This window comes from Pecten maximus, chromosome 4 (genome assembly GCF_902652985.1).
Source record: "Pecten maximus chromosome 4, xPecMax1.1, whole genome shotgun sequence".
NCBI lineage: Eukaryota > Metazoa > Mollusca > Bivalvia > Pectinida > Pectinidae > Pecten > Pecten maximus.
The window spans coordinates 11,383,447-11,405,656 of NC_047018.1; the positions used below are offsets into that span (position 1 = coordinate 11,383,447).

The window sequence follows — 22,210 nt, forward strand, 5'->3', positions numbered from 1 at the left end:
GTGATACATTAGTGTGTGTTGTGATACATTAGTGTGTGTAGTGATATATTAGTGTGTGTTGTGATATTTTAGTGTGTGTAGTGATACATTAGTGTGTGTAGTGATATATTAGTGTGTGTAGTGATATATTAGTGTGTGTAGTGATACATTAGTGTGTGTTGTGATATATTAGTGTGTGTAGTGATACATTAGTGTGTGTTGTGATATATCAGTGTGTGTAGTGATATATTAGTGTGTGAAGTGATATATTAGTGTGTGTAGTGATATATTAGTATGTGTTGTGATATATTAGTGTGTGTTGTGATATATCAGTGTGTGTTGTGATATATCAGTGTGTGTAGTGATATATTAGTGTGTGTAGTGATATATTAGTGTGTGTAGTGATATATTAGTGTGTGTAGTGATACATTAGTGTGTGTAGTGATATATCAGTGTATGTAGTGATACATTAGTGTGTTGTGATATATCAGTATGTGTAGTGATATATTAGTGTGTGTAGTGATATATCAGTGTGTGTGAAGTGATATATCAGTGTGTGTAGTGATACATCAATGTGTATGTAGTGATATATCAGTGTGTGTAGTGATACATCAATGTGTTTGTGGTGATACATCAATGTGTATGTAGTGATATATTAGTGTGTGTAGAGATATATTAGTGTGTGTGTAGTGATATATTAGTGTGTGAAGTGATATATTAGTGTGTGTAGTGATATATTAGTGTGTGTAGTGATATATTAGTGTGTGTAGTGATATATTAGTGTGTGTAGTGATACATTAGTGTGTGTTGTGATATATTAGTGTGTGTAGTGATATATTAGTGTTTGTAGTGATATATTAGTGTGTGTAGTGATATATCAGTGTATGTAGTGATACATTAGTGTGTGTAGTGATATATTAGTGTGTGTAGTGATACATTAGTGTGTGTAGTGATATATTAGTGTGTGAAGTGATATATTAGTGTGTGTAGTGATATATTAGTGTGTGTAGTGATATATTAGTGTGTGAAGTGATATATTAGTGTGTGTAGTGATATATTAGTGTGTGTAGTGATATATTAGTGTGTGAAGTGATATATTAGTGTGTGTAGTGATATATTAGTGTGTGTAGTGATATATTAGTGTGTGAAGTGATATATTAGTGTGTGTAGTGATATATTAGTGTGTGTAGTGATATATTAGTGTGTGTAGTGATATATTAGTGTGTGTAGTGATATATTAGTGTGTGTAGTGATACATCAGTGTGTGTAGTGATACATTAGTATGTGTAGTGATACATTAGTGTGTGTTGTGATATATCAGTGTGTGTAGTGATATATTAGTGTGTGTAGTGATATATTAGTGTGTGTAGTGATATATTAGTGTGTGTAGTGATACATTAGTGTGTGTAGTGATATATTAGTGTGTGAAGTGATATATTAGTGTGTGTAGTGATATATAAAGTTATGTGTAGCTATTGTTTTTACTGATTGTACCTTAATTTAAAGAAGACCCGACACGACACTAACACCTGTTCTGACGCTAGGTTGGCCTTACTAGGATCGATTGCAGGAAGCGGATTACAACTAAGGTATGACATTTGTTGTGTGATTATATCGGAACACCTGCAAACAGGTAGATGTGTTACCAAGTTACACATTAAAACAGAGAAACAAATTCAATTCTTCACGGCATACACGATTCTCCGTGTTAACGAAAACCCTAACATTAGTTATTTTCTCGATAGATGGTTAGAAGGAAACGAAGCGATAAATTGGTATCAAGAAACGTTTAAATGGAAACATGCAGCAAAATATTTGTCACGTGTCCTTAATTAAACACATAAAAAAACAAAGAAAAAAACCGATATTAATCAAACCATAACAAATAAATTCACAAAGGTAAGACAAAGGTAAAGTGTGCCATGAAAACGGAAGATATGTTCGTAAAACCAATATTGTGACTCCAATCATAACAACTGTTCGTATGGACTGTCGTCACTAATGGCACCTCACAGACCCGACAAGCCCATTTCCGATCTCGGCTCCTGACGTAGATCTCCACCTTTCTACATCCGTGCTCACCGCTAGGTTAATCCTGTGACTCGGCTGTAGCCGAGACAGATACCCGTTACCATGGTAACCAATCCAATTCATTTTCCTACCTGCCACTTAGCGCGTTACCTGTAAAAATCAGTACAGTGCTCACCTATCGAAAAATATCGATTTCACAGCCAAGAAATGCTCTTCTCCCTTACCTGTCTCAAATTCTTCCATTATAAAACGTCAGCCTTAACGTCTTCATAAACGTATCAAACTGTCACATTTCCTTACAAAAATAGGGTTTTCTTTCAGCACACACTTCGAATTAAGTGACAAATTGTCAAAAAATAGGACAAACAAATTGAATCTTGGAAAAACTGCCGGCCTCAGAGTGTGGCACGTCTCCACCGACTCTCCGTCCTTTGTGGGGACCAGTGAATAATGGTTCTTCTCCAACCATCTCATCGATCGTCATCCGAGGTAGCGAAGCAGACGACACGATACCTATAGCTCGTGCTTTTAATTATCCGGTATCAGGTAGGGATTTACCTGATGCTAACTCCAGCCAATAATTTACAATCCTAAAAAAACCTCGGACCTACTTCTCCCTGTCGTGACGCGTCACCCCACCCACCATGTCCTTTATACTATACAACTCGCCTTAAAACTACTATCCCAAAAGAAACACAACTTCCAGTCACACAATAATTCCAATCATTCAAAAGACAATTCTCCAGGGGAATTGTCGCGAGGATTTACCTATATGTATATGATATGATATGATGATACTGTATTGGACTTCACCTCGTGGAAGATTCTGATATCGCGAGATTTGTTCTATAAAATTTGATTTGATTTTTTTAACAAGCAATAAAAAATGACGACATCTATCGATTACAAGTTGCTACAGAAAGCTGAAATGTTCAAAAGATAGTTTTAATTTCCCAGACGTGTTCAGTTTGTTTAAACGCGATCTTCATTTTATAACTACTCATTAATATCGTGAGGTACTCTATCTTTCTAAACTTAAATAATCTCGTTAATCAAAATAGGCAAACGTCAGCGGTAAAATAATGAAGGACAGATTGGAAGCAGTTAATGTAACACCGGTACCAAATGTTATATATCCGTTTTCCCAACCCGTGTTAATAAACTTGTAACCCAGGTTAACATTCTGATAACTGTTACCCAGGTTTACATACTGATAACAGCTAATAACCAGGTTAACATACTGATAACAACTGTTACCTAGGTTAAAATACTGACTACACACGTTACCCAGGTTAAAATACTGATAACACATGTTACCCAGGTTAACATACTGATAACAACTGATAACCAGGGTAACATACTGATACCAACTGTAACCCAAGTTAACATTCTGATAACAACTGATAACCAGGTTAACATACTGATTACACATGTTATCAAGGTTAACATACTGATAACAGCTGATAACCAGGTTAAAATACTGATACCAATTATTACCCAGGTTAACATACTGACAACAGCTGATAACCAGGTTAACATACTGATACCAATTATTACCTATGTAAATGTTCCAATAATTGTTACTCAAGGTAATAGTTATCTAAGATGATATTTCAATAATTGTTACTTAAGTTGATATTAAAATTATTGTAACCCAAGTTGATGGAACCTCATAATGTGATAATTGTAACCCATGTTCAAATCAACTGTGACAAGTTTACAACTGTTAACCAAGTTAATAACCCAGTCGAACATGTCACTGTCGCCCCTACAGAGCAGCCAGAGCTGTCGTTGGTCGTGCACAGAGTTGAATGTATCTCCATGTTTCGCTCCATGTGCATAGATTAATTGACTGAACTCCATATTTAATCAAATATGGCAATAAAAGCCGATTAGCCCGTCGGTCCTGACCTTATCGGGGACCGTGCAGGTGTCTGGCAGGCCGAAATCACCGGGGGACGTCCCTTATCCCCAAACCCCGCGAGGTGGGGCAATCCGCTTTACGTCAACTTGGAGGGGTTTGAAACAGAAGGGAACTTTATTGATCAATAATACTGTCGTAGATAAGGCGCAGGCAAACAAAGCAAGCTGCCAAACTTTTAATACTATTCAATACACAATACACCTCTTTCTATTGTTTACATAATGTTTTCTTGTCCTTACAAAAGATATCTCTCTAAAAGGTCAGGAGTCTTTGAAAAGCCCAACACTTGGCATTCTTTCTGTACAGAGGTATCCTGCTACATTCCCTCTACATTTTATTTCTATTGTCTTGGAATTCCTCAGACAATGTTATATGTCATCTTTCGTTCTACACGTTTGATATTTACAAATTCAGTCTCTCCTGTGATCATAAGGAACAGAGATATAGAATAAATTATTTCGATACGAATTACATTTGTGTAAATACAGTGTCAGATGTGTACAATCCCAAGTATTAATCTTGCATGCGCACACAACCTTTGATCACGAAATACATCTGAACATGTGCATGCAAACAACCGCTTTTGGGCGTAATACCTCGGAGTATTTATGACCGTGAGCAATGCTCTTACTGCAGTTATCCCTATTTTCCTGTTTTATGCCTTTACCGTCCCGCCATTACACCGCACGCGGTGTAAAGGGTCGGTGTGGGGACCTGTCACCTCGCCGCCATTTATATTCACCTCCGCTATTGTCACCGTGGCCCAACTCTCGCCTCGCGTGTCCCCAAGGTGGGGTCGAGGTGTATAGGCACACTTACGTTAGAGAGAGCGTAAACCTTTGAGAGGGAGAAATTGGCAAGGTTTGGGGAGTACTTATATTTCACCACTGATGGTTATCATGCTAGGGTCTCCAGTTTGGTTAGCCGGAGCCATTAACACCTTAAGCTTGACAGCCCGGGCTGAGTAAAATGACATTTTACCAACACGCGGTACCTGATTCTGTTATCAATGCTGGAAAAAAAGTTATGGTGCCGTGTGCAGTGTTAGACGCAGGAATCAGAAAATCTGCTGAAGCACGGTATCCAAGTCAAGGTGCGACAAAACATGATAGTCTGGTCGTCATAGCAACGTGTCCCGCAAAGGTGAACATGATTTTAGCTCAACAAAAGTAAGTAAAATATGGGGTTATTAAGGTGTGTATAATCAATAACTCGGTCGTAGGAACAGGTAAACTCAACCAATTCCCCCAGGTACATTTGGTGATTTGTCCTCAGGTAAAAGCATTTATCTAAAAACCTCGTGCGTGCCGCCATCATCATCAGAGGTGTAAAGAGGATGGCAGAACAGAGACTACAATCAAAGAGCCTTCAGATTTTCCATTAGACTATGAGAACGTCCGTGGCTACACTGTAATTGTACTGGCTCTAAGAACAGCTCCTCATTCCCACACGAGAATCCATATAAGGTCGCCCTTTGATCTTAATGCAAGTCTGCGAGGAACGATAATCAAGCAAGCCTCTTTTAAATATTGGTACCGGCTCAATCTTTTGAAACAACACAGAATATAAGTAATCACAAGATGTAGGTTAGTGGTATACAGTTGAACCACCGTGACTGCATATACAAATATATACGGACGTACACCTACGTACACTTAACCTGCGTTAATACCTCAACATTATGTATGGCATCAAACGCTTATTTGATTAAACAATGTCATAAGGATGGTCTTAAATCCGACAAAATATTTATAGAACCAACATAAAGGTCATTTTTGGCTATTACAAACTTTGGAACACTCAATTTTTTGGGCAGAAATGTTTATCAAACTAATACCAATTACAGTATTCGATGTCAATTATATTATAGCGGAACGCTAAAGTATGTATATTTACAGCATTGAATTTAAATCAATATTTATAGTTTTCAATGTCAATAACTGCCATCGTAACCAGAAGTCTGTGTTCACCTTCACTTCGTTCTTTTCGTCGACAAAAAATAAATGTGACTTGTACCACAAGACGCTGTACCGCTACATCAGGTGTAACTGGTACCACGAGATTGTGTACCGCTACGTCAAGTGTCACGTGAACCACGAGACTGTGTACCGCTACGTCAGGTGTCACTGGTACCACGAGACCGTGTACCGCTACGTCAGGTGTCACTGGTACCACGAGACTGTGTACTGCTACGTCAGGTGTAACTGGTACCACGAGACTACTGCTACGTCAGGTGTAACTGGTACCACGAGACTGTGTACCGCTACGCCAGGTGTCACTGGTACCACGAGACTGTGTACCGCTACGTCAGGTGTCACTGGTACCACGAGACCGTGTACCGCTACGTCAGGTGTAACTGGTACCACGAGACTGTGTACCGCTACGTCAGTTGTAACTGGTACCACGAGACTGTGTACCGCTACGTCAGTTGTAACTGGTACCACGAGACTGTGTACCGCTACGTCAGGTGTAACTGGTACCACGAGACCGTGTACCGCTACGTCAGGTGTAACTGGTACCACGAGACTGTGTACCGCTACGTCAGGTGTCACTGGTACCACGAGACCGTGTACCGCTACGTCAGTTGTAACTGGTACCACGAGACTGTGTACCGCTACGTCAGGTGTAACTGGTACCACGAGACTGTGTACCGCTACGTCAGGTGTAACTGGTACCACGAGACTGTGTACTGCTACGTCAGGTGTAACTGGTACCACGAGACTGTGTACCGCTACGTCAGGTGTCACTGGTACCACGAGACTGTGTACCGCTACGTCAGGTGTCACTGGTACCACGGGACTGTGTACCGCTACAGCAGGTGTAACTGGTACCACGAGACTGTGTACCGCTACGTCAGGTGTGATTGGTACCACGAGACTGTGTACCGCTACGTCAGGTGTAACTGGTACCACGGGACTGTGTACCGCTACGTCAGGTGTCACTGGTACCACGAGACTGTGTACCGCTACGTCAGGTGTCACTGGTACCACGGGACTGTGTACCGCTACAGCAGGTGTAACTGGTACAACTAGACTGTGTACCGCTACGCCAGGTGTAACTGGTACCACGAGACTGTGTACCGCTACGTCAGGTGTAACTGGTACCACGAGACTGTGTACCGCTACGTCAGGTGTCACTGGTACCACGAGACTGTGTACTGCTACGTCAGGTGTAACTGGTACCACGAGACTGTGTACCGCTACGTCAGGTGTCACTGGTACCACGAGACCGTGTACCGCTACGTCAGGTGTGATTGGTACCACGAGACTGTGTACCGCTACGTCAGGTGTAACTGGTACCACGAGACTGTGTACCGCTACGTCAGGTGTCACTGGTACCACGAGACTGTGTACTGCTACGTCAGGTGTAACTGGTACCACGGGACTGTGTACCGCTACGTCAGGTGTGATTGGTACCACGAGACTGTGTACCGCTACGCCAGGTGTAACTGGTACCACGAGACTGTGTACTGCTACGTCAGGTGTAACTGGTACCACGAGACTGTGTACTGCTACGTCAGGTGTAACTGGTACCACGAGACTGTGTACCGCTACGCCAGGTGTCACTGGTACCACGAGACTGTGTACTGCTACGTCAGGTGTGGCTGATACCACGAGACTGTGTACCTCTACGTCAGGTGTCACGTGAACCACGAGACTGCGTACCGCTACGTCAGGTGTGATTGGTACCACGAGACTGTGTACCGCTACGTCATGTGTGGCTGATACCACGAGACTGTGTACCGCTACGTCAGGTGTCACGTGAACCACGAGACTGCGTACCGCTACGTCAGGTGTGGCTGATACCACGAGACTGTGTACCGCTACGTCAGGTGTCACGTGAACCACGGGACCGTGTACCGCTACGTCAGGTGTCACTGGTACCACGAGACTGTGTACCGCTACGTCAGGTGTGATTGGTACCACGAGTGTGACTGATACCACGGTGTGACTGATACCACGGGTGTGACTGGTATATATAACAATGCCATCCAAAGCATACGGCAATCAATTTCAGTGACGTTTTTGTATCATTGACGGAAAGTTCGAAATCATTAATTATTTGCTGGTTTTCAGTATCTATTAGCCATATGTTGAAGGCTTACTTCGCCTAAATAAGCTGAGATTTAGTGCTGGTTTCACGGGAGGCACCACAGCGAACACGCGGCTTGTTCAGGCGCCCTTTCCGACCTATCATCAGGGGTAATCCAGCACACATCTCATTGTAACGTATTTACGACTCTGATATATCCCGTCAGTGGGGAAGGGGCGAGAATAACGAAATGGTTTATAAATTATTAATATTTCCGAGGAAAGATTAAAATCCTTGATCATATTTGGATACAAGCAGGAAAATCGATGAGAGCAAGAAGTTATCAGAAAGGTTTAACACTCAATTATAACGAGCATGTAATTCTCACATACATATTTAACACTGACGTATAGAAGCTAATCTAAAGAGGAACAGTGTTACCAGTTCGATAAGCTCACACCCGCACCGGTACTTTTGCCGGTCCGATATCACATCGGCTCGTTACCACCGAGCGGTGTCGCGCTTCGCTGCCTCTGTAGGTACGTATGCATTACCAAGGACCGATAAATATTTACATATGTCCCTAAGCCACAACACAGGTATACTGTCGTGTGCCCGTATGGGACCAGCTGTTGCAGCAGTGCACCTTATTTAGCTTTGAAGTTGGGGGCCAACATATGTCGCGCCGAACAGCCAAGTCTTGTGGGCACTTTTTCTAGTAAACCACCGCTAGACAAGAGGTAAAATACGTGGCGTTCTTAGGGGGGGAATCTTGTTATTAAGGGTTCTCCTTGTATGATATAATGAAAGGACCCAGTCTGGGTACTACCAGTAGTAACATGGTACCTGTTGCTGGGGGTATCTATGCTAAATCCGCCCGTCATGGAACATGGCATATCTCTGGTAACTCCATCCCAATATTGAACTGCTACATCACTGAATCATTATTAGGGGTATCTATGGTAACTCTACTGTACCATGGGACGGTTGTTAGGGGTATCTATGGTAACTCTACTGTACCATGGGACGGTTGTTAGGGGTATCTATGGTAACTCTACTGTACCATGGGACGGTTGTTATGGGTATCTATGGTAATTCTACTGTACCATGGGACGGTTGTTAGGGGTATCTATGGTAACTACTGTACCATGGGACTGTTGTAAGGGGTATCTATGGTAATTCTACTGTACCATGGGACGGTTGTTATGGGTATCTATGGTAACTCTACTGTACCATGGGACTGTTGTTAGGGGTATCTATGGTAACTCTACTGTACCATGGGACGGTTGTTAGGGGTATCTATGGTAACTCTACTGTACCATGGGACTGTTGTTAGGGGTATCTATGGTAACTCTACTGTACCATGGGACGGTTGTTATGGGTATCTATGGCAATTCTACTGTACCATGGGACGGTTTTTAGGGGTATCTGTGGTAACTACTGTACCATGGGACGGTTGTTAGGGGTATCTATGGTAACTACTGTACCATGGGACTGTTGTAAGGGGTATCTATGATAACTACTGTACCATGGGACGGTTGTTTGGGGTATACATGGTAACTACTGTACCATGGGACGGTTGTTAGGGGTATCTGTGGTAACTACTGTACCATGGGACGGTTGTTAGGGGTATCTATGGTAATTCTACTGTACCATGGGACGGTTGTTAGGGGTATATGTGGTAACTACTATACCATGGGACGGTTGTTAGGGGTATCTATGGTAACTACTGTACCATGGGACTGTTGTAAGGGGTATCTATGGTAATTCTACGGTACCATTGACCTGTTGTTAGGGGTATCTATGGTAACTCTAACATGGGACTGTTGTTAGGGGTATATATGGTAACTCTAACATGGGACTGTTGTTAGGGGTATCTATGGTAACTCTAACATGGGACTGTTGTTAGGGGTATCTATGGTAACTCTAACATGGGATTGTTTTAGGGATATCTATGGTAACTCTACTGTAACATGGGACTGTCGTATATATGGGCTCAATCATTACACGTTTTTGTTATCCTTAGGGTTTATATTATTTTAAAATGCACAATTTCCTAATGACCATTAAAACTTCATAACATGGACAATTGTCATCAAGATATGTATCTTATTAACTGAGCATCATATGTGGTCTAGTTGCGGAGGTTGTGTATCCGGTTATATATGTACGTGCTAAGTATCATGACACATTTACACGTGGGAGTAAAAATAAGAGATGTTAGAGGCAGTCATTTGGGTTGTACAACAAAGTCTAGTCCATATCCACCATACAACAACCTCTTGTTCAGATCCACTATTCAGCAATCTATAGTCCAGATCCACCATACAAAAATCTCTTACCCATACCCACTATACAACAATCTCTATTCCAAAACCATTATACAACAATAGCTTGTCCAGATCCACTATACAACAATATCTAGTCCAGATCCACAATACAACAATATCTAGTCCAGATCCACTGTACAACAATATCTAGTCCTGATCCACCTTACAACAATGTCTAGTCCTGATCCACCTTACAACAATGTCTAGTCCTGATCCACCTTACAACAATGTCTAGTCCAGATCCACTGTACAACAATGTCTAGTCCTGATCCACTATACAACAATATCTCTAGTCCAGATCCACCTTACAACAATGTCTAGTCCTGATCCACCTTACAACAATGTCTAGTCCTGATCCACCTTACAACAATGTCTAGTCCTGATCCACCTTACAACAATGTCTAGTCCAGATCCACTATACAACAATATCTAGTCCAGATCCACTATACAACAATATCTAGTCCTGATCCCCCTTACAACAATGTCTAGTCCAGAAAGTCCATAGTAAAGAAAATTAAAAAAGACACGTTTGATTCACCCATTGATTATTTTTGATATTAATATATGCATACAGCATATCTGTACGTCAGTGTGACAAATGTCTCAACTAAAATTTCACCTGAGTTTTATGATGAATATACAATCAGGTAGGACTAGTGTTGCACAGCTGGTGATCTGGGAGATAACAATGGAAATTGGGGGCTTGTAGTGTTGTATACTTCTCTGTAGCGTAAGTGTAGTCAAGCGTCTGTTTTCATTAGTGTCATTAGGAAATTATTGTAAACTAGTCAACATTTCTATACACTCAATTTCTACCTTATCCGTTTTACCCCATGCGGGCCACAATGAATGCAGCACAGATATTAGGCTTAGTGTTATTGTAGTAAGTGTTTCGTCTACTTGTGGGGGTTTAGTACATAAGGTAAAGGGCAATTCGAGCTTCATCTTTATAGTCCCTACGACACCGTTAAATGGATATACCGAGCCACGTTAGTAGCTTATGGAGATCTTTCGCTCACTCAATTCTATCCTACTCATTTATTCATAAAAAACCCTATAATAAAGTGTTTATTTGATCTAACGACTAATATTCCTGGTCATAAAATGATTGTTAACTAAATGTAGAGGTGTTTCCTACTACTACGTCGGTAGAGGAGAAAGGCGACGGCTTAGAGCCCGACATTCGAACGCTAACTTCTAAAGCATCACACAAACTGAGTGTCGATCAAGTAGGTCCCGAGAGACTCCAAGAAACATGGTCTATTCTAAAAACGATCACTGCTTTAGGATTTCCAGTTTTTATCCATTATTTTTTCTCTTTACATGAGGTCCAATAACAGTTTAACAAAATTAGGGTGGAAAGTTTGTTCAAATCAATACGATGTTTAATGATTAAATTATCTGTCCCAAACCTGTGTAATATTCGCAATTGCTTGATCTCATTTGGGTTTCAGATCTGATACTGCTCGGATTTTTTTTCAGCGGATGAAAGCCGCCATTGCCAGCAATCAGCGACTGTAGTGGCGGTAAGGCCCTACACTACAGACCACTTTGAAATCTTAAACCCAGATCGAAATTGAAAGTTAAAGCAACGTTCGCTGAAGACAGAGCTTATGCAAATGTTCCTTGTTTGTTGATAAGCGTCCTCGTGCAGAGAGCCTCGTCTCATGATTTTCTGGCAGTGATTGTCGTGTGGCTTTGGATTGAAGGAAGTTGGACATCCTATCAGAGCGCGAGGTCGAGGTGGCAGCATAGTGTAATAGCGAACTGAACTTTTTCTTCCAAATTTGATAACATATGGCACGTTTGATGGGATGAGACATTTGAAAACCGCCATATCGTATGCACACGGAAGGTCGATTCGGTCAAACTTGTAGGACGCGCGGATATAATAGCACTCGCCGTGGAATGTACACATTTGCCAGTACCGACGGGAGCGCACCCTATTGATTTTCCCTGCTTTATCCAAGTTAGCCACACAGTCATCGGTGTTCCTACATTTGTAGATGGTTTAGGAAATAAATAATGTATGGGGATTTAGAGAACACTCACGTATGCTGGGGCTAAAGACTGAAATGTTCGAGACATCTCTTTTCGGTGAATGGATCACGTCGCTACTTGTTGCACTCCCAACGAAAAATCGACCATCACGAATTTACTGGCTGTTTGGAGCTTCCGTCAAACCTCCTCGATGTCTGTGGGGGATCTTTATATACTCTAACCAACTGTCTTTATCGATAAGATCACAGGCCATTTATTTCATCAAAAGCCAAGAGTCTGTCTACTGGAGTTGGCGGTTCTTTCTACGGTCTAACGGGGAACCTTTGTGAAGAGATTTCCCTAGTAAATCAATGATACGCGTACAGGGGGCCGTCAATAATTCTCAACTCCATAATGCAAGTAAAATTTAACAAAACCACACAATAAATGTTCTCAACAGGAAAAGAAATGAAACAGATAATGTCATAAGGGAGTAGACAGCTACATCAGCATTTCGTAACAAATCCGCTATTGATAATTTCCGACAATTTTTATACTAAACCGTTTAGTTAATTAGGCCATAATTGAAGCAGAAAAAAAATGGAAAATGATGTTAGTTTCCAATGCTGTTGAGAGATCGTACATGACGTATTAAAAAGGTCATTATTTCAGCGTGTAATACTATTTAACTGAAAACTTTTTTCCACAGGTGGTTGTTGTCAGCTGCTGCCTGTGGATCGAAGTGTCCCCTGCCCGGGAGCTTTATTAGGCAGTGATAATGCCGATTACGAGACTAGTGAGTATTACTCATGTGCTACAATAATCAGAATTTGTCATCAGCGGCACGGGCGCGGGCTCGCCTGGTGCCGGGGGTGATTGATTACTAAGGCCTGGTAATTGCAGAACAGCTCTGTTTTGGGCCATAATAGCGATCTGTTCCATTGAACTTCCTGTGGAACAGTCACTGTATCCAACTAACGTCTCCTTCCCAGAGTAATGAATAACTTATTATGTGTCTGTTGTCCCCTCTGATCCTGACAGCCAGATTCTCGTAAGCCTACACGTCACAAACGCTATTTACTTCCGACTCTCCCGTTTCAAATTCTCCCCTTCAATATTTTGTCGATAGTGGGGTGTTTTTGTGATGTGTGCGTGCGTATTAGCTGCAGTGGGAGACAACAAGTGGGTACACACTCAACCATACACAGCGGCTCGAGGCTTCCGACAAATCCACAAATTGATCCCGTCTTTCTTAAACTTCATTTTTTATAGCGTATAAGATCATAAACTTTTCCTCCTATGATTGATTCACTTTCGTAACAAACGGTGAAAAATTGTCCTTCCCGAAAGATCATGTTACGGCACACATAATGAGTAATGTCTGTCTAAGGAACCAGTTCCAGATTCTGAGGGGCCTAGTGTCTGATAGTGGTACAGGTCATGATGGTAACAGGTTTAATAACGGAATTTCAATTTGTGAAGAGGTAGTGTTCATGTTTCAGTCAAATCACAAAATGAAGGACGTTACAATGTGACTTCGAAATGAAGGTCTATTGGACGAACTGATATTGTGATTACGAAATGTCTATCGGGATTCTAAACACATCAGGGATAGAATACACGTTTTATTTCTTATTATCGTTTATCAGATATTGGTTGATATCGAACTATATACTTGCAACAAATTCCTAGCAGTCTTCATTTTTCTGTACCCTATAAGAATGTTTCTCCTCGACACTGAAGTAGATTTCGGTACGATAGAGCACGCTATACTCTTGGTAAAGCCTTTATCTCTACCTAGTGTAGTGATCTGGTACAAATAACGAACTACTGCCATGGTAGTCAACTTAAAGGTATTTTGGACGGACAACACTTGACAATCTGTCTCTATCAAACATCTCCACCTGGAACATATCTGTGACGATTCTGTTCATAGTCCTATCTGATCTGTGCGAATATATTTTGATATTTTTCTAGAACAAAAGCTCCAAGGGAATTCAAAAAAACCAAATAACCATCCTTTATCGGTCCATCTTTAAAGCAAATGCTGGTGGTATATTATTGGTCAATCATCTTCGAATCAGAAGTCATTTGTAAGGTCACACATACTGTCCGAACGCGCATAGTTAATGCCATATTTCAATAGGATACATAGAACATCCAACAGCAGCCGAATTGTGGGCACCCCGTTAGAAGGTTAACAAAAGGCTTATTGTTGTCTGTGTCTATTAAATAGTCAAAATTTTAACGCAAAAACCTAAAGTCACATGATCTGTCCATGTTGGCATCTATTTAAACAACTGTAGATGGTAGGTATAAACAAAGTCTTTGTCTATATTGGTATAGAAATGAACTAAATCTCTGTCCATGTTAGTATTCTATATAAACAATTGTAGATGGTAGGAATGAACTAAATCTCTGTCCATGTTGGTATTCTATATAAACAACTGTAGATGGTAGGTATAAACTAAGTCTTTGTCCATATTGGTATTCTATATAAACAACTGTATCAAATGGTAGGTATAAACTAAGTTTCTGTCCGTGTTGGTATTCTATTTAAACAATTGTATCTAATGGTAGGAATAAACTTAGCCCTTGGACATGTTGGTATTTTCTTTAAACAACTTAATCAGATGGTAGGTATCAACTTGCGTTATAAGCTATGAAACTGGTGATTGTTAAATGATTGCCCTAATGTGGTTTTAAAACAATTTTAGGATGAAAACAACTTTTAATAGCCAGTTGTAAATCTACGCAAGATACGTGTCATGTCGAAGGTAAAGTTAATCTTTTCGGAGATATGAACAATGACAAAAAAAATGATAACAGTGTGTTGTCCATCCCTGTATTTTACTATTCAAACACAAGAATAAATACAATCAACCAACATATTTCTATGTTCTAATCTATAGTTAATGTATTGTCAAACATTACTAGGTTCAAACCCCGCTTATATAAATGCGATTTTCCCTAGCTTTTGTAACAATGATAAAAGATCAAATATGATCTTCCTTTCAAAGAAATGCTGTTTTCAGCCGATGTCTCAGAACACGAGTGGATTCGATAATTTACCGCTGGTACCAGGGAATGCTGTCATACTGGAGTCTCCGTCGTTCTGTATTTAGGGAGCGGTAGCCATCACTCGCTGGTGTGCCAATGACGTCACCAAGTTATTTATGCTGAAGGTGTTAGCTTCCGAAAGAACGGTCATATATTCTAATTTGTCGCAACAGGCTTTTGGGATTTTAAGCGTTATGGACACACAATAGAAGTCGATGGAGACAATTCGGTGCCTTGAATCGGTCGTAAGACTCGTCGATATACCCCTATTTACTTAGAAACCCCAGACAAGACAGTCGTCATATATGATTTCTCCATGTCAAATGATGTAATTGTAGCTATATGAGCTTTGGAACGTGTGTCGGTGTTTACTCACGGGTCGGCACATTGCCCTGTAACAGGACATGATGCACCATCAACAGTAAATCTGATCCAGGACTGGAGTAATGGAGACACAAACAACATGCGGGTCCCTTAGTCGTGTAACGTGAGGGTTCTGTAACAGCTCCTTGGAGAGCTGTCGAATCATGATCATATAAGTTAAAGACCCGCTCATGGTGAGGTTTAAACACTTTAGATACCTCGATTTTGGTTTTAAAACTTTCAAGCTACGAGCCGTCTCCGCTTAGATAGTACTCCACGACAGGGCCATTTTTGTCAGATCTTTGTGACAGGACTCGCTCGCTATATGAATTTAGGACGCCACTCCGGTAGTAACGCCCCGTTTCACGTGGTTTAGAATACTCCCAAGGCACCCATTATAGTGTGATGACATTTAGAAATGCTGAAAGCTTATCCACTTTATAAAACTCCAAAACTTGATAAAAATTAACGCTACTCATATATATTTAGAGTCAGTCCTTAGGGAATACAATGTATAACGGAAATAAGAATGCTGAAGACAGTGCCTGGAAAATCAGCCTAAGTTCAGTAAAACAAATTTCCTTATTAAATGGTTACTGTATTCAAATAACGGAGCGGTTATGTGGAGGACTGTGCCAGAGAAATGTCTCATTGTCTGTCTAATCGGCGGTTAGCTGAAACTTGTCATGTTTTAAATACACGCATTAAATATTTCATGATATCTGAAAACGGCCCGCACAGACATTAAAAACTTGTGTGAAATTACATTATATTATCATCGCATTACATCTGTATTTAAACTCAGAAACACGAAAAATTAATCTAAGTCCTCCTAAAGATGTTGTCACACAAATGTATGAATCATTTACAAGTTCTTTAATAAACGTTTTGACGGTATACACGTGTTGATGGTAATGTAATCTGGGACCAGGACTTACGTATGACTCAATCTAAATCTAGTCTATTTTTCTGTACACTTCATATCAGAATGGGTCATAATGAAAACGTATAATTTACCTTGTTTTAACACGAAACACCACACAATAAAAACGTAGAGTTTACCTTGTTTTAACACGATACACCACACAATAAAAACGTAGAATTTACCTTGTTTCAAGACGGAGGCGTGGTTACCGTTGGTGTCCTCGGCTGTGGGAGAGGGACTCTGATCTCCACTGGCAACGCTATCGGCACTCGACATGCTCTCCTGGAAGACAAAATTTCTATTTTAGTCGATATCCAGTACATACATTGTATGTCCAATTACCCGTACCAATCCTGGACGGTCTAGAGACAATGGCAAAATTATCAAATAAAACTTACCCCAACTTCACCAATCATCAAAGTATTCACAGTAATCTTGGCATATATAACCTTATAAACGGCAATTCCTGAGACCTTATCACCACGATACACCTTAGCTGGTGGTAACAACCGGATATAATATGTGTGTATGAACTAGTAAAATATTGATATGGAGTACCCGAGTGTGTTCAGGCTGTTGCCTCTTCCCCGTACCCTTGTCTGCCAGAACAAAGCACCATGGGCGAGTGGAGCGGTATAGGTCGGTATCGATCCACTCTATCATATTAATAACATAACCCGTGCTGTTGCCGATGGCGGACAGGACACAATGGACGAATTGGCCAATAGCGTGCACCCTTTGCCAAACCTGCTAGGCGGAGTACAATGGACCCGGACTATCCCCTCCCTTGGACCTTTGATCGCGTGCCTGAAGAACAGCACCGCGCGACTGACACGCGCCGCAAGGAGCCTATGATGGCGGACTGTACCTGTGTGTTGTACCGCTCTACCTCACCTTTAATCAGACTCTCATTCACTTTCAATACATTATAATCATTTAGCCCAATTCATAGCTTCATTCTAATTATCAAATGTGAGCACCAGGTACATGTATCGGATCAATACTGTATGGTGGCGATTATCCGCGCGGTCTCCCTTGTACACGGATGGCTTTGATTCTCATCTCTTACCTGACTCATCAACAGTCTTTTGATTCCCCGCTGACTCTGAGGTACAAACACTACTCGGCCTAGACTTGTCCCCGTCATTAACATCCCAGTCTTTATTATCACAGAAACAGTTACACGCAAACTTAGCAACAACTGGTTGTACGCAGACCTTTATTTGATAGGAGGAAGGAAATGTCACCAGTAGACCGTTAGTGCCTCTGATACACAGACAAACGTAGAGAACTGGTATTTGTCGTTTACAGAGGCGCTCTCGGAGAGGGGCGTCAACAATTCTAAGCCATTCCTAACACACCATCACAAATGACCAGTTATAATCTTAGAACAGAGAGAATTGTCACGCTAGTATTGACTTACAGGAGCACAAAGTTCTCTCTACACGTATACACAAATGTCTGTGACATATACAGATATGTACACGAAACCCTAGACAACACCAAAGTAAGGGGAAATCACATAACACAAAAACAAAGAAAACCATAGGCATATACTTAGTTAAGGTACCCCCTTTATAGTCTACACGTCCCCGACCGTATGTTGTTTGGTATAAACTAGGCAAACAATGCTCGAATAAGGTCAATGGAGATGATTTCGGTCGTAGAGATTAGCGGTCATCTGGGCGGTCGTTATGGCTCCGGACATCAGATGGCCAGTTCAAGGGAGTTACGTAGTCGAGAAGTTAGTATTGATTTCTCTTTGTTAATGTCCCTCTGGTCAAAATTACGGGAGCATTTGGGGAAATTGGCATCACACACTACCCAGGCTGGAGACATACAGTACATGGTCGATTTCGGCCATTCTGGACACTGTCCAGGCAGGTGTCACCCTGTTAAAGTCGGCTCCTAATTCTCCATCATACAACAAACACTTGTTGTGATGACGCTGAAATGCTGGATGTAACTGCTATATGATCGTAAACAGGTATTTGGTGTCAGAAAAAAAAACAGTGCGTGGTGATGTTCACAAATACACGTCCCTTCGTTACAAACACATGTACATTATAAATACATGTATCTACATTATAAATACATGTCTCTACATTATAAATACATGTCTCTACATTAATACATGTCCCTACATTATAAATACATGTCTCTACATTATAAATACATGTCTCTTAATTATAAATACATGTCCCTACATTATCAATACTTGTCCTTACATTATAAATACATGTCCCTACATTATCAATAATTGTCTCTACATTATAAATACATGTCCCTACATTATCAATACATGTCCCTACATTTTAAATTCATATCCTTACATCATACATACATGTCTCTACATTATAAAAACATGTCCTTACATTATAAATGCATGTCTCTTAATTATAAATACATGTCCCTACATTTTAAATTCATATCCTTACATCATACATACATGTCTCTACATTATAAATACATGTCCCTACATTATAAATGCATGTCTCTTAATTATAAATACTTGTCCCTACATTTTAAATTCATATCCTTACATCATACATACATGTCCCTACATTATCAATACATGTCCCTACATTTTAAATTCATATCCTTACATCATACATACATGTCTCTACATTATAAAAACATGTCCTTACATTATACATAAATGTCTCTACATTATAAATACAGGTCTAAACATTATAAATAAATGTCCTTACATTATAATGTTCCTACTTTATAAATACATATCCCTATACATTATAAATACATGTCCCTATGTCCCTACATCATACATGCATGTCTCTACATTATAAATACATGTCCCTACATTATAAATACATGTCCCTATACATTATAAATACATGTCCCTATACATTATAAATACATGTCCCTATACATTATAAATACATGTCCCTACATTATAAATACATGTCCCTATACATTATAAATACATGTCTCTACATCATACATACATGTCTACATTATAAATACATGTCTCTATACATTATAAATACATGTCCCTATACATTATAAATACATGTCCCTATACATTATCAATACTTGTCCCTACATTATCAATACTTGTCCCTACATTATCAATACTTGTCCCTACATTATAAATACATGTCCCTATACATTATAAATACATGTCCCTATACATTATAAATACATGTCCCTATACATTATAAATACATGTCCCTACATTATAAATACATGTCCCTATACATTATAAATACATGTCTCTACATCATACATACATGTCTACATTATAAATACATGTCTCTATACATTATAAATACATGTCCCTATACATTATAAATACATGTCCCTATACATTATCAATACTTGTCCCTACATTATAAATATATGCCCCTACATTATAAATACATGTCCCTACATTATCAATACTTGTCCTTACATTATAAATACATGTCCCTACATTATAAATACATGTCCCTACATTATAAATACATGTCCCTATACATTATAAATACTTGTCTCTACAGTATCAATACATGTCCCTACATTATAAATACATGTCCCTACATTATAAATACATGTCCTTACATTATAAATGCATGTCTTTACATTATAAATGCATGTCCTTACATTATAAACGCATGTCCTTACATTATTGATACATGTCTCTACATTAATACATGTCCCTATACATTATAAATACATGTCTCTACATTATTGATACATGTCCCTACATTATTGATACATGTCTCTACATTATAAATACATGTCCCTACATTACAAATACATGTCCCTACATTATAAAAACATGTCCCTATATTATCAATACATGTCCCTACATTATAAATACATGTCCCTACATTACAAATACATGTCCCTACATTATAAAAACATGTCCCTATATTATCAATACATGTCCCTACATTATAAATACATGTCCCTACATTATAAAAACATGTCCCTACATTATAAACACATGTCCCTATATTATCAATACATGTCCCTACATTATAAATACATGTCCCTACATTATAAAAACATGTCCCAACATTATAAATACATGTCCCTATACATTATAAATACAGGTCTCTACATTATAAACACATGTCTCTACATTATCAATACTTGTCCTTACATTATAAACACATGTCCCTACATTATCAATACATGTCTCTACATTATCAATACATGTCCCTATACATTATAAATACATGTCTCTACATTATAAATACATGTCTCTACATTATCAATACTTGTCCCTACATTATCAATACTTGTCCCTACATTATAAACACATGTCCCTACATTATCAATACATATCCCTACATTATCAATACATGTCCCTACATTATAAATACATGTCCTACATTATAAATACATGTCCCTACATTATAAATACATGTCCCTATACATTATAAATATATGTCCCTATACATTATAAATACTTGTCTCTACATTATAAATACATGTCTCTACATTTATAAACACATGTCTCTACATTATAAATACATGTCTCTACATTATAAATACCTGTCTCTACATTATCAATACATGTCTCTACATTATAAATGCATGTCTCTACATTATCAATACTTGTCCTTACATTATAAATACATGTCCTTACATTATACATAAATGTCTCTACATTATAAATACAGGTATCTACATTATAAATACATGTCTCTACATTATCAATACTTGTCCCTATGTCCCTACATCATACATACATGTCTCTACATTATAAATACATGTCCCTATACATTATAAATACAGGTCTCTACATTATAAACACATGTCCCTACATTATCAATACTTGTCCCTATACATTATAAACACATGTCCCTACATTATCAATACTTGTCCCTATACATTATCAATACTTGTCCCTATACATTATAAACACATGTCCCTACATTACAAATACTTGTCCCTACATTACAAATACTTGTCCCTACATTATCAATACTTGTCCTTACATTACAAGTCGGTTATCAAGGTAATTTACAGACACCTGTCCACAAGCAGTTCCCGCTAAACAATAATCCGAACTTCATAGTTTTTGTTGATTAATGTTACGCCAATAAGTAATTTCTTGAGCTATACTTACCGGCAGACAGCTCGTTCTGAAGTAGCCGAGGTGAGACACCATGCTAGCTGTATGAAGCCCTGTGTTTACCCGGGGTGTGTGTCGACACGGACCTTATTGATTATAACACTAAATGATAATTACCCCCAGGGCTGTTTGCGTGTTCGTCTAAATGTTACTTAGCAGTTTGGTAAGCTCTAATACGACGCCGTGGAGCACGTGGTACGTCCTCGTGACATCCCTTTCGCTAACTTTTGGACGTGTGAACATTTTTTTTTTAATTAATTTGAAATCATTTTAGTTGATGCTTGTACACTATGGGTCATTGTTGTTTCGTTTTTTGTTCTGGTAACCATGGCAATTTTCTCAACTGAAGGCTGGGTAATAAGCCAAGCTTGCGTGGTTTGGTAGTAGAGGAATTTCCTAGTAACAGCACCTGGACAGCACGGTAATGTACTCCAATGGAGACTTACAGATAGTTTGTACATTTATAGCATTGACGAGAATTGCATTTTTTCGGAGTTTGA

General features: G+C 39.4%; 1 protein-coding gene across 4 annotated transcripts in view; it reads right to left on the reverse strand.

Annotated features, from left to right (window-relative positions):
• Positions 1 to 22,210, reverse strand: part of LOC117325233 (nucleolar protein 4-like) — a 149,951-nt gene that overhangs the window by 8,164 nt on the left and 119,577 nt on the right. For all 4 annotated transcript variants that reach the window (XR_004532226.1, XM_033881329.1, XM_033881328.1 and 1 more), the window contains exon 4: positions 16,807 to 16,906. Coding sequence is in view for 3 of the 4 variants with exons in the window: in XM_033881329.1 (XP_033737220.1) it covers positions 16,807 to 16,906 (100 nt within the window). In the remaining variant the exon portion in view is untranslated. The remainder of the gene's footprint in view (positions 1 to 16,806; positions 16,907 to 22,210) is intronic.